This window comes from Lactuca saligna, chromosome 8, assembly GCF_052625555.1.
Source record: "Lactuca saligna cultivar CGN05327 chromosome 8, ASM5262555v1, whole genome shotgun sequence".
Classification (NCBI taxonomy): domain Eukaryota; kingdom Viridiplantae; phylum Streptophyta; class Magnoliopsida; order Asterales; family Asteraceae; genus Lactuca; species Lactuca saligna.
The window spans coordinates 224091779-224104667 of record NC_136424.1 but is presented as its reverse complement, the minus strand read 5'-3'; the positions used below and the strand labels follow the sequence as shown (position 1 = coordinate 224104667).

Sequence of the window (12889 nt, the reverse complement as noted above, 5' to 3'; positions counted from 1 at the left end):
AATGTTTGTGTGTTTTCAGGATAGGATTTTACCGGTGTGTTTATTGTTAGAAATTTGGATACATCACAAAACTAGCTATTTGAATTGCATAATTAGTTGGCTTATAAGTGTGACAACCCCTTTCCCCGAGTTCAAGTTTTTTCTTTTGTAGTTTTATGATTTGTTTTTATAAATTGTAACCAGGATCATTGTATTTCATATTTTATTTATATGATTGTTACAACAATCTTGATAAATAGCAACCACCTATGATAATGGTTCAAACCTAGTACATATGAATGCAAACATAAGTTTTTTTTGTCTTTTTTTTTTTTTTTTTTTTTTACAATCGGTAAGAAGAAGGCGAAGACAATCAAAAGATATGTTGATTTTTTTTTCTTTTAATCTTCATGTTTTTTAGATTATTGTATAAATAGAGTTAATTAATAATATATTGTGGTTTGAGATTATTGCATAAATGCATTATTATAAAAAATATTGTTTGATAGTAATATAATCATTTACTCGGTCAGTCAGATGCAAAATCAAACAATAAGTTTTCATAGAAGTTAACTCAATCAGATGCAAAATCAAACTCAATCAGAACTTATAACCCAATCAGTTTATTACCCGGTCAACTCTAACCCAGTTAACAACTATCAAACGAATAGCCGCGAAGCTCACCTCCACAAAATGTCTATACCTGAATTTTTTTTTTTTTTTTGGTCCATTTCTTATTCAACCCCAAAATATATCCTACAACATATCCCTTGTTAAAATATCGTCGTGATAATTTGTAGTTTTTATACAGACAGATGGAGACTTGTTAGGGAGCGAATGTGACTGATATCTCCCAACTCCCAAGAGTCCAAGACACATGAGCGAAACATGATCCATAACTTCTGGCAATGTTGACTCCGTAACATTTTTCTATCCTGACATATATACAAGTCTCAGAGAAACCGATAACCTTCAACTTGTAGAGAGATGGATGAAAAATATGCAGAGCTGAGGCTAGCGGTTGAGACGGCGGAGCTCGTTGACGCCCACGCTCACAATATCGTACCACTTGATTCTACAATACCGTTCCTCAGTTGTTTCTCTGAAGCTTCCGGCAAGGCTTTATCCTTTGTTCCTTCTACACTTAACTTCAAGGTCAGCACCTCTTTCTTTCTACACATTTCTTTAGTTGCTAAATTTGAACATGATCCGTTTATTTCGATTTGTTAACTAAATCGAGTCAATTTTGGATGTTCCCCTATTCTGGAATATTCTCTTTCTTTAGATTAGTTTTAAATTTTCAGTTTCAAAAATCTCATTTCTGTGTTTCTTCAAAGTTGCAATGTTTGCACTTTGATTCGGTAAATCGATAGATAACGCAGATAGGTAAGTTTTCTTTGAAGTTTGACAAGAAAAGGAAATATTCAAAGTTTTAAATACCTTCCAAAATTAAAATCGTTAGAAACTGTAATAAATGTTCGTTTTAGATGCCATTTATTTCTATGAAATAAGTTCAGGAATTACAATTATGCATTCTTCGTTATTTGACAAAAACTAAATAATAAATACACTCATTTGGGTCCAAAACATAAACATTCCTTTAATTTTTTGGGCTGGTATTATTAATATTTGGTGGATAATCAATCATATATTAACTTTAGGCCCAATTTTTTATTTATTGACAATGCACTCTCAATAAAGTGTTGTCATGTTCATAAAAATATCTGAGAAAACCAGGGCACATTTGGTGAATTGAAAAGGTAAAAACAAATAAGGTTAAGATTAAAATGTCAGGACTTTATGGAAAGTCTCCTTTCTTTAACTTTAGATACTAAAATTACGTAAAAAACAACACCTATATAAATTTCAAATTTCATGACATGGAAGCAGCATAATAACTATAATGAGGTGGGGGAATAATACAACTTGAAAGGCCTATATAAATTTTAATTGAAACATCAAATGCGGATACGAAATTAGACTGTAAAATGAGAAGTTCATGAATGGAGAACATTCAAATAGAGTTTGCTTCATTGTATTTTTTTCCATAAGTTTGTTTGGATATATACTGTTCAAAAAGTATCTTATTATAAGCCTTAAATTGTTGCTACGTATAACTTCAATCATGGGTTTATGTTGAATCTGACAGAGAAGCCTGAGGGATATTGCTGAATTATATGGCTCTGAGTTATCTATTGAAGGAATCCAAGAATATAGAAATTCCAATGGAATTGAAACAATCAGCAAAACGTGCTTCAAAGCTGCAGGAATCTCTAGTGTACTAATAGATGATGGATTTGAGTTAGAAAAGATGCTACACATTGAACAACATAAAAATATTGTACCATTTGTTGGTAGAATACTGAGGATTGAGCATCTAGCTGAACAAATCCTTGATGAAGTGAGTTTTTTTTTAGTTTCTTTAGTCTTTTAAGGGTTAAATGCAAGAAAAGTTTCATTGATTTGTGTTTTTTACTAAACGACAATGCTTCCTTTCATATTATATAGTAATTTTTTTTCTTCAGGGAATCAGAAATGGGAAGAGTTGGACAGTAAATGCGTTTACCGATATTTTCTTATCAAGATTAAAATCATATCCTTTTTTTTTTTTTTACAAAACTAGAGTTTTAGGTTTATTTTGGTATGATATAAAGATAAAGGTCTGTTAGTTCCTTATCATTGTGTTGTTAACATTTGGTGCCAAAGATGTGGTGAAAGTTTTTGGTCTAAAAAGTATAGCTGCATATCGAAGTGGTCTTGAAATTAATCCAAATGTCACCACAAAAGAGTTTGAGGATGCTCTTGCTGAAGTTTTGCTTGGTGAGTTTAATTAGGTCTCGTTTGCTATACATGAACAAGATAGCCTAAGCTTTCTTGGACTATTTTTGCTAAGGATGAGGGCATTTACGTCTTTTACACAAACAAGAGACTTAGAGGGAAAGTCTCTGTCCCACCATTTTTCCGTGGGACAAAAAGTTGCAAATTTTGTCCCATTGACATCGGTCAGAGTCAGAGTCAGGACAACATGACACTCAGTATTGTACTACCAATTGAAAGTGTTATTTGACAATGAATTTGTGTTTCCAGATGGAAATCCTGTTCGCATCACAAACAAAAATTTTATTGATTATATATTTGTGCGTAGTTTGGAGGTGGCTTTGAGTTTTGACTGGCCTATTCAGATACACACAGGGTAAAACACTGAATTGCTTAAACAATTTTCACTTTAGAAAATATAAAAACAGTCTTGGAGAAAATATTTATTGTGATATTAGTTTTTCTTGACTGAATAAAATGTATTGATTTTTTTTTTTGGTAGCTTTGGAGACAAAGATTTGGATTTGAGGCAGGCTAATCCCCTTCATCTCCGGAATCTTCTAGAAGATGATAGATTTTTGGACTCGCGAATAGTGCTGTTACATGCATCCTACCCGTTTTCAAGAGAAGCATCGCATTTGGCATCCATATATCATCAGGTCAAAATTATAAAATGAAAGGATAAATAAGTGAGATCCTAATTCTGATATCAAGATATGAGTTTATAAAAGAAGTGGTATAATCGATTTCAGGTTTACCTTGATTTTGGTTTGGCAATTCCAAAGCTTAGTGTCCATGGCATGATATCAACAGTGAAAGAACTTTTAGAGTTAGCGCCAATAAAAAAGGTGATAATGAGCTTTTTCTTACATTTAAAATATTTCCATTTCCATTTCTATTTCTTGTGTTTGTTTTAAGTCTGTCTTTTAATATGTGTCATTTGATTAAATTCATTTTTTTTTTTATGTTGGACCAAAATGGTATATGCAGGTGATGTTCAGCACCGATGGATGTGCATTTCCTGAAACGTTTTACTTAGGTTTGTGAAACCTGAACTATAATCGACTATTTATTTATTTCAGTACATATATAATGAGGGTATTTTGGTCTTCTAATATAAATAAAAAAACGGAACTGAATACCTCCCACCCTCCCATAGGAATAGTGAAATCCATCAAACATGTAGTTTGAAGACAATTGAATTATGTCCATCTGGCAACCAAAAACGCTATGGAATGGAATCTTGAATTCCAATTCCGCCGGATTTTGCTAATATAACAACAGGAATTTAAAAGAGATGTTGGGATGACAGGTGCAAAGAGGGCACGAGAAGTTGTTTTCTCTGTTCTACGCGATGCATGCGATGAGGGTGATCTCTCGATTCCTGAAGCTCTTGAAGCTGTTACTGATATCTTTTCTGAAAATTCAAAAAAGTTGTACAAGATTGATAGTGATGCCACATCTAGGGTTCCTAGACATGTTTCTGAAACCTTAAAAATGTCCAATAATCATGAGAAACAGGAGCTTAGCTCTACACAACAAGAAATTGTGCTTGTTCGTGTTTTATGGATAGATGCTTCCGGACAACACCGATGTCGTGTAAGTGATTTAATTTTTTCCTACACTCACTTTTTTCACCATCTTGAGACATTTATTGTTACATTGTTTCCAAAATGTATGTACTTACATTTCTTTTTAGTGATAATAGCAAAATATACTTTCTGTTTTACCTATAATAATAATATGTACTTATTTTCTACTGATACAGGCATTGTACTTTATTTGTTTGATATTGCTATTATTGGCAAATAACTGTAACTACATTGCTATTATGGATAATAATTATAAGTACATTGCTATTATGTGTAAAGAAAATAATAATACATAGGTAGTATGGGTAAAACTAAAGTATATTGCCTATATTGAAAAGGAGTAATGTACATTGCTACTTCCTACAATCTGCTCTTTCTGAAGTTGTTCTATGAAAATACAACAAATAGCTGAATGTTTTTGCTAGTTATTGCTTGATGTACTCTCAGATTACATTTCTACACAAATTTTAAATGCCAAAACTGCTGAACAACTCGAGATTCTCTGAATATAAAGCTAACATTATATTCCTGTTGTTATGTTTCCTTATTTACAACTTCCTAAAATTTCGATTTTTTTTTTTCCTTTTGACATTACATTTTGCAGTTTTTGATTATAGAAATCTACATTGCAGCTGTTATCTTTACTGTAAACTGAAAGACATAATTGTATAAGAATACGATGAGATTAGTCCATTAAGTGCTGCCTAGATAATGATGTTGTTTTTACAAATATTGGAAAAAATAACAGCCTGCTTTCCCTGAAAAAGGACCACCTGTATATAATAACTTAATGGAATAAGTCCTGTGCCCCTTAAGTCAAAAAAAGAAAAGAACACCAAAAGCCTTTGACTTTGTACTTTGTAATTTGTAATTTGTATACTCTCAGGTTGTTCCACGAATTCGATTTGATAATTTTGTGAAGGAGAATGGATTAGGTCTAACATGTGCCTCTATGGCCATGAGTTCATCAATGGATGGTCCAGCTGAAGACACCAATCTCACAGGAACCGGTGAAATCAGACTCATGCCTGATTTGTCAACTAGACGTAAAATCCCATGGTAAAATCGTATCATTTTTAATTTTTTTTTTTTTTTTTACGTTTAATAATGTGAAACAAACAGTAATTCCTGATACTATTCACTACAGGCTGATGCAGGAAGAGATGGTTTTGGCTGATATGCACTTAAAACCTGGCCATGTGTGGGAGTATTGCCCAAGAGAAACACTAAGAAGAGTTTCAAAACTCCTCAAACAAGAATTTAACTTGGTATAATCAGATAAATTATTCACTCAACTTAAAAGTTTGTTGCATTTATGTCTACTACATTGAAATGGGATCCTGATGAAGTACTTACTTACCATTTGAATGCCTTTTATTATTCAGGTAATGAATGCTGGATTTGAAAACGAATTCTATCTATTAAAGAGTCGTGTTAGGTATTTATTATGCATACGCAGTTTTCTTCTACATTTTATCATATAATAATTTTTATAAATTCTCTACACAAACTACACAGGAATGGCGAAGAAGAATGGGTTCCGTTTGACATGTCACATTACTGTTCAACATCTGCATATGATGCTGCTTCACCTATTTTACATGAAATTGTTAATTCACTAGACTCATTAAATATTAATGTAGAACAGGTAAACAACTCAACTTTCATAATGTAGGCATCTATTTGAGACCTTTGAGATTTACTAATCTGATTCTGATTTTTTTTTTTTTGATAATGTATGTAGCTACATCCAGAGGCTGGAAACGGTCAATTTGAAATTGCATTACGTTACACAACTTGTACAAATGCTGCAGATAATTTGATTTATGCACGTGAAGTTGTTAGAGCTGTTGCAAGGAAGCATGGGTTGCTTGCTACTTTTATGCCAAAGTATGTATCTTTTTTTTTTTTTTTTTTTTAAATGATGAAAAATATAAGGCCATGTTTGTTACAAATGACATGACTTGACATATTATGGTTTATTAAATTGTGGTGAATTTAGGTACAATTTAGATGACATTGGGTCTGGTTCACATGTGCATATTAGTTTGTCTGAAAATGGACATAATGTATTTGCTGCATCTGATGGATCCTCAAAACATGGAATGTCTAAAATTGGACAAGAGTTTATGGCTGGTGTTCTACATCATCTCCCTTCACTTCTAGCTTTTACAGCACCCATCCCAAACAGGTAATAAATAATAATAATTTTTTTTTACTATTGTTGGTAATATGAAGAGTGTGTAAGAACATTAGGGCAACAAACTTTCATTGATTTGTTTTTGTTAGTTGTTATAGCATTCTATTTTTTTTTTATTCCTGCTGTTTGTTTTTGTTACGCGTTTGATCCCTGTCTTTACCTAAAAGAACTATTATTTAAATAGGGAAAATGGTGGGGTAGGTAAGGTAAGGTGAGGGGGTGGGGTCGGGGGTGTATTTATTTAAATAAATTAAAAAATCAAGGGCAAAATGGTCTTTTTAGGTAAGACAGGGACCAAGCGCGTGACAAAAACAAACAACATGGACTTTTCGAGTTAAAAAAATAAGTTAGGGACCAAACGTGCAAATTACCGTAAACCATAGGGACCATTCGTGTAATTTACTCTTTTTCTTATTACTATACTTTGTAAATTGTAATTGTCGTTGAATTTTGATAAAACACTACTAGAAGTGGGTTGATTTTTCAAAAGTACAACGCATGTAGAAGTTGAATTGTAGCAAACAGATCAATTCTACTATTTTCTTGAATTAAAAGAAATAAGAACCAGAAGCCTCTGATCCGAATTTCAAACTATCATATTTATAATTGTACGTAACTGTAGTTACGACCGTATACAACCCAATATGTGGAGTGGGGCCTACCTGTGCTGGGGTAAAGAGAACCGAGAGGCTCCTCTCAGAACCGCATGTCCACCTGGCGTTCCAGATGGCATTGTGAGCAACTTTGAAATCAAAGCATTGGATGGATGTGCAAATCCCTATCTTGCCCTTGCTGCTGTTCTTGCTTCTGGAATCCATGGTCTTCGCACACATCTCTCTCTCCCTGATCCTATTGGTAAACACTCTTCTAATGTTCTTCCATATTATTATTATTATTATAATAATTAAGTTAAATTTATATTGATGTCTGAATCCAAACAGATGATAATCCGGATATGCTACGTGACAAACTTCAAAGATTACCAGTCTCCCTTAAGGAATCAGTAGAAGCTCTTGAGAAAGATGCTGTTTTAGAAGCTTTATTAGGAGAGAAACTACTTGTTGCTATAAAAGGGGTTCGCAAGGTACTTGTGATATTTTATATTTATTATTTCTAGCAATTTTCAGCAAATAACGGAGGTAGCTTATTTTACAGGCGGAAATTAAACATTACTCTCAAAATAAAGATGCATACAAGAAACTCATACACTACTACTAACTACTACTATAAGGTTTGATTCTACTATAGTAATATTATAATGGATGGATGTTTAGTATCTCATAACGTTGGATGGGTTCTACTAATTTAATGTTTAAATGTTTTTGAACCAATTAAATGATTTCATTAATGGTTCTGAGCACTAGTTCTGCCTATAATTGGGTAAGTTTTCTACTATAATAATATCTTTGCCTTTATTTTTATATAAAAGCGTTCATTAGCTTTATCCTATAAAAAAATAAGTTGATAACCTGTTTTGTTTTGTTTTGTTTTTTTTGGTGGTGGTTTTGTAAATTTTTTTTATATATATAAAATGTCCAGAAAAAAAGTTGATAAAGTTGATTTTTTTTAATATAGTTTATCAATTTTCATTTATAATACTATTTTTGATAGAAAATTAATATCAACAACATTAAATTATATTTTTCTGCAACTTTGATTATGTTTATAAGATTCTTTTATAAATAAATTATTATAAAATAATGCTAGCCATATATTAACGGCCCATGATAAATATATTATATTTTCAGAGTAGTCTATAATGTTCCAATAGCCATATAGATTGAACACATACAATATTTCAATTACCAAGATATAATTTTCATTTTGTAAAAATGCTTTGGTAAAAACATAACCTATATAAATTAAAGAAAATAAACTCCAAGAGAAAGGAAGATAAGATAGAAGAACAATAAAAATAAAATCTAGCGGTTTAGAATGTGAGAGATAAACGGTAGACTTTTTCTTTGAGAAGATGGTTAAATTTTTTTGCATGGTGAATGATTAAGCCGTAAAAATATTTTATATAGGGTTTCTTAGGTTATAATAAAGGGTAAAAAGGTAATTAGCAATCTTATATAAAGAGTTTCAAATAAGTAAGGATAAATTAACTTATTACAAACTTTCTCCTACGCAGATAACACTACAACAAAACACACATTCACACACAACTCTATCCGTGGGTTATGTGTGAGTAATTGAAAGACTTCAACTTTCGTATTTTTGAAAGACCCAAACTTTTATATTTCACATTATCATTACTCCAAATCATGCTATTTGCATATTCATAAAAACAATATTTTACATTGATATAAAGGATTTACAAACTATTGGATACAAACCTTCTATTACAAAGTGTTATATATATTACATAACCACCCAGGATATTGTAATTTATACAAACATAAAAAGTAGTACAAAAGTACTATTACAAACTATTCTACATCTTTCAATAGTATGTAAACATACTATTTATTTATCACCTGCAATTGTTAAACATTGATAGGGTAAGCGGTGACGCTTAGTGAGTTCAAAGATAGATACAATATAATGTTATGCCATATATATACTTCAATGTGACAAAAGCAAAGAGGAACAACAAGAAGTATGTGAGATTATGTGACAAGCGTTCATATCAATCAAAGACATTATTCAAAGATATTCTTTTCAATTCTTGATATACATCAATAAAGCTTTGGCCCAAACGTCATAGATGACATGCAATTTCTGATTAACATCTTGTTAGATTTCAGGCTTATAGTCCTGTCTAACCATTTGCCAATGCCATAGAATAGAAGTCATTCTCTTACGGAGACATGCTCTACATGGCCAGAGGCTACGTACCAGTACCATTGTGAATCTAAGTCCTTTCACTGATCACATGGTCAAAGGTATTACAATTGCTATTAACATAGCGAATAACACGAGAAAATAACTCAGAATGATAATATTGAAAAGCACATAGCACATATAACACATAACATACAATTGTTCCTATATATTGAACTCACCTTAAGTTAACCGGGGGTTAAAATAGTAATTTGGACAACACTTCAGCTTTAAATATGCCTTTCTATATTGAAAACCGGGAGTTTGTTTGAAAACCGGGCTCTGCGAAGGTAGGGCTTCAAAACCGAAAAGATAAAATTTCCGGGATTCTCGGGGGTCTCGGGACGTGTTTCGGGTGCTAAAATTGATTTCGGGGCTTCGGGAAAGTTAATATGAAGAAAATATGGAAAGAGGGGCTAAAAGTGTCAAATTTTCAAAGTTAGTCGGCAAAGTTCGCAGCCTCCCTTATATAGGGCCGAGGCAAAAGTCGGCTAGCAAGGAAGCAGGCAGCGAAATAGCTCGGTGTCATCAACAGCGAGGGCCACGTCGCCTTTGCGAGGTTCGGACGCGAGGAGTGACGAGGTAGGCGCGAAGACTCGGACGCGAGGAGGCATGGAGGTGCGAGACTCGGACACGAGGGCGAGGCGCGTCAGAATTTTATTGGCTTGCATTTTGGACAAATCAAAGCACGACACGCATCGGACTCCGGAAGCAGGCAGCGAGGTAGTTCGGTCCGGGCCACGTCTCCGGTGACGCAGCTGCTTCGTGCGAAGGTGACGTGGCCGATACTGTTCATGTGAGTTTTCTCGGTTTTTGGGCCACGAACTTCTAAAATCCATAACTTTAGCATACGAGCTCCGTTTTTGACGTTCTTTATATGCACGCGTAGCTAAAATTACTCTCTACAACTTTTGTTTAGACTTCGTCGGCTAATTTTGATTTTAATTTTAATATTATTATTTTTAACAGACCGAGACAGGAAATTCCGTTAAAAATTCATAACTTCTTCATCCGACATCCGTTTTCGTCAGACTTTTTACCGTTGTACTACATATGACGAGACCTTCGATTCTTGTTTAGGATGTATCGGTAAAATATCGCTCGATCTAAAATTCGAGTTTTTAGCTGTCTACTGCTAAGCTGAAACTTCGAAAAATCATAACTTCCTCATACGAAGTCGGATTTTGGCGTTCTTTTTATCGAATTTCTTGGTTTAACGAATACTACGACTTTCATTTAGATTACTAAGGCTAAAAAGTAGTTTATCAAAAACTCACTTTTTATGTATAGTCAGTATAGCAACAATCAAATATACGAGGATACAAAATCCAGTGGGCCGACCTTGGTGCGTTCGACCCACAAAAGTATAGTGAGGAAGGTCACGTTACAGTTTGAAAAGATAGTTGAACACATCACAACTCCAACTACTAACTCAACCGGTCACCTATACAACAAACAATAACCTCGTCTCAAAATACTGCTCAAAATACCCAAAATACCCCTAAGTCAAACTTGGTCAAAATCCTGGTCAAAGTTAAGTAAAAAAGTCAAATTGAATGAGTACGCCCTGCGCACTCAGTCACTATGCTGGGCGTAGTCGAGACTCACCCAAACCATGAGGTTCTAACCCAATACACACAACATACCACTTGGTACACCCTAGCGTACTCTGCATGGGTCCACATCTTTTCATTAAGTGCCTATTCCTTAAAAACCTTTCATCCAGATTCAGATCTAGACCCAAAACATCATTCTAAGTCATAAAGTTTCCACCTTTATGACTTTCCATGGCTAGAAAAGGCCCAAAAGCTAAAATCCCAACTTAATAATCCATTAAGACATCATAACTCTTGCATGGAGGGGATACAAGGACCAATATCCCATTTTTATGGTTCCTAAGAGTTCCATAATGGATAAAGTGTCCAACTTTAACTTTATCCACTAGGATGGTCTAAATAACTAAGATTTAGTCTTTAAGTCTCAAAGGGACCAAAAATACATCTTTCTTAACTTAATCCATTAAGTCCAAGTCTCCAACCTTCACATCTGAATCAATATGATGTTTAGATAGATAAAGTTTCCAACTTTATCCATAACAAAGTCACAAACTTTCAAGATCTAAACTTTATGCACCAAAGTGACCAAAAAGTGACTAATATGAAATTAACAGGATCTATATATAAAACTAATGAGCAAGTTTGAAGCTTTTTACTCACAAAGGTCCAAAAATGATGTAATCTTGCTGGATCTATGCTTGAATCCTTCTTCCATACACTTTGATACCACCTTTTTCTTTAAGATCCTTGTAACAACCGAAAAAAATCCAACAAATTTAAATTTTTCAAAAACAACCCGATTTCATTAAATTATTACAAAAAGGTTTTCAATGCAAATCATTTAGTGTATTCCCAGAATCACATTACTACAAAATCATGAGGAACGGTACGATCACGCCTTCGCCTTGCCACAGTCTCCTAAAGAACCTAAAAAACATTAAACCACAAATGTAAGCCCGAAAGCTTAGTGAGATACCCCCAAAATACCAACCACGTATACCATACACATATCACTCTATCTCATAACGAAACACAGAACAACCATGCAGATCGGGTCTACTGTGGGACTGGTCCGCCTTGCAGGGCCTTCAGTCCACCTGGTCCACCCTCCGGGTCCAATCATGTCCCTCGAGTCTGCAGTATGGTTGGTCCGCCCGTATTGGGCCTTCAACTCACCTGGTCCACTCTCTGAGTCTACAGTATGACTGGTCCGCCCGCATCGGGCCTTCAGTCGGCTTGGTTCACTCTCCGAGCCTCGGCACGTCTGGTCCGCCCTCGTGGGGCCTACAGCCTATCCGGACCGCTCGCTGGGCCTTCGGAATAATTGGTACGCCCTGGGTATCTTGGCCTACAACACAAAGCAGGACCCGCCTCAACCCAACTCCAGTCCAAACAACTATGTGCACATAAACACTCTAACAGGATACCGACCTAACCGGTCACTAGCATAGCATCATCCTAACTACCAGGATATTGACCTTAACCAGGTCTCTAACGAGTACCATCCTAACTACCAGGATGCAAACATATCAAAACAATAGCATAACAATAGATACCCGGATCTCAATCCGATAAAAGGGCCGGCCTTGGTGCCTTAGACCCTATTGATATAGTGAGGATAACTCACCTCGAAACTGCCGGCTGAAAGGATAAGATCCCTCTGCTCCGAACTCCGACACGAACTCTTCCACTGAACACCAAAACACTCAACTCAATATATACCCTTATTTACCAAAATACCCCTGGAAGACAACTGGTCAACTCTTGGACAAGGTCAAAGTCAACCCCTGACAGACTCTACTCGCCGAGTCAACCCGATGACTCACCGAGTCCCCAAGCTTAGAACTTCCCTCAATCCGCGACCTGACTCGCCGAGTCCAACCACTCTGAGTCCACTCGCACCCAACTCACCGAGTCAT

The 12889-nt window shown here is 34.7% G+C and overlaps 1 protein-coding gene across 1 annotated transcript; it reads left to right on the top strand.

Moving 5' to 3' along the window:
* The first annotated feature begins 776 nt into the window (after nucleotides 1-776).
* NODGS (nodulin/glutamine synthase-like protein) lies at nucleotides 777-7936 on the top strand. Its single transcript, XM_078969383.1, has 18 exons — nucleotides 777-1134; nucleotides 2129-2380; nucleotides 2505-2574; nucleotides 2674-2799; nucleotides 3067-3172; nucleotides 3299-3455; nucleotides 3549-3644; nucleotides 3787-3835; nucleotides 4109-4395; nucleotides 5275-5447; nucleotides 5536-5656; nucleotides 5774-5826; nucleotides 5907-6036; nucleotides 6133-6278; nucleotides 6391-6579; nucleotides 7211-7443; nucleotides 7530-7672; nucleotides 7744-7936. Exons 1-18 carry the CDS (start codon nucleotides 967-969, stop codon nucleotides 7804-7806), a joined length of 2562 nt encoding a protein of 853 aa, XP_078825509.1. The 5' UTR covers nucleotides 777-966; the 3' UTR covers nucleotides 7807-7936.
* The last annotated feature ends 4953 nt before the right edge of the window (nucleotides 7937-12889 follow it).

Bases quoted from the DNA above. Each gene is read 5' to 3' on its own strand.
- NODGS (XM_078969383.1), top strand. From the start codon at position 967: ATGGATGAAAAATATGCAGAGCTGAGGCTAGCGGTTGAGACGGCGGAG. The intron at 3,836-4,108 runs GTTTGTGAAACC...TTGGGATGACAG, and splicing joins TCCTGAAACGTTTTACTTAG to GTGCAAAGAGGGCACGAGAA. The intron at 5,657-5,773 runs GTATAATCAGAT...TTTATTATTCAG, and splicing joins TCAAACAAGAATTTAACTTG to GTAATGAATGCTGGATTTGA.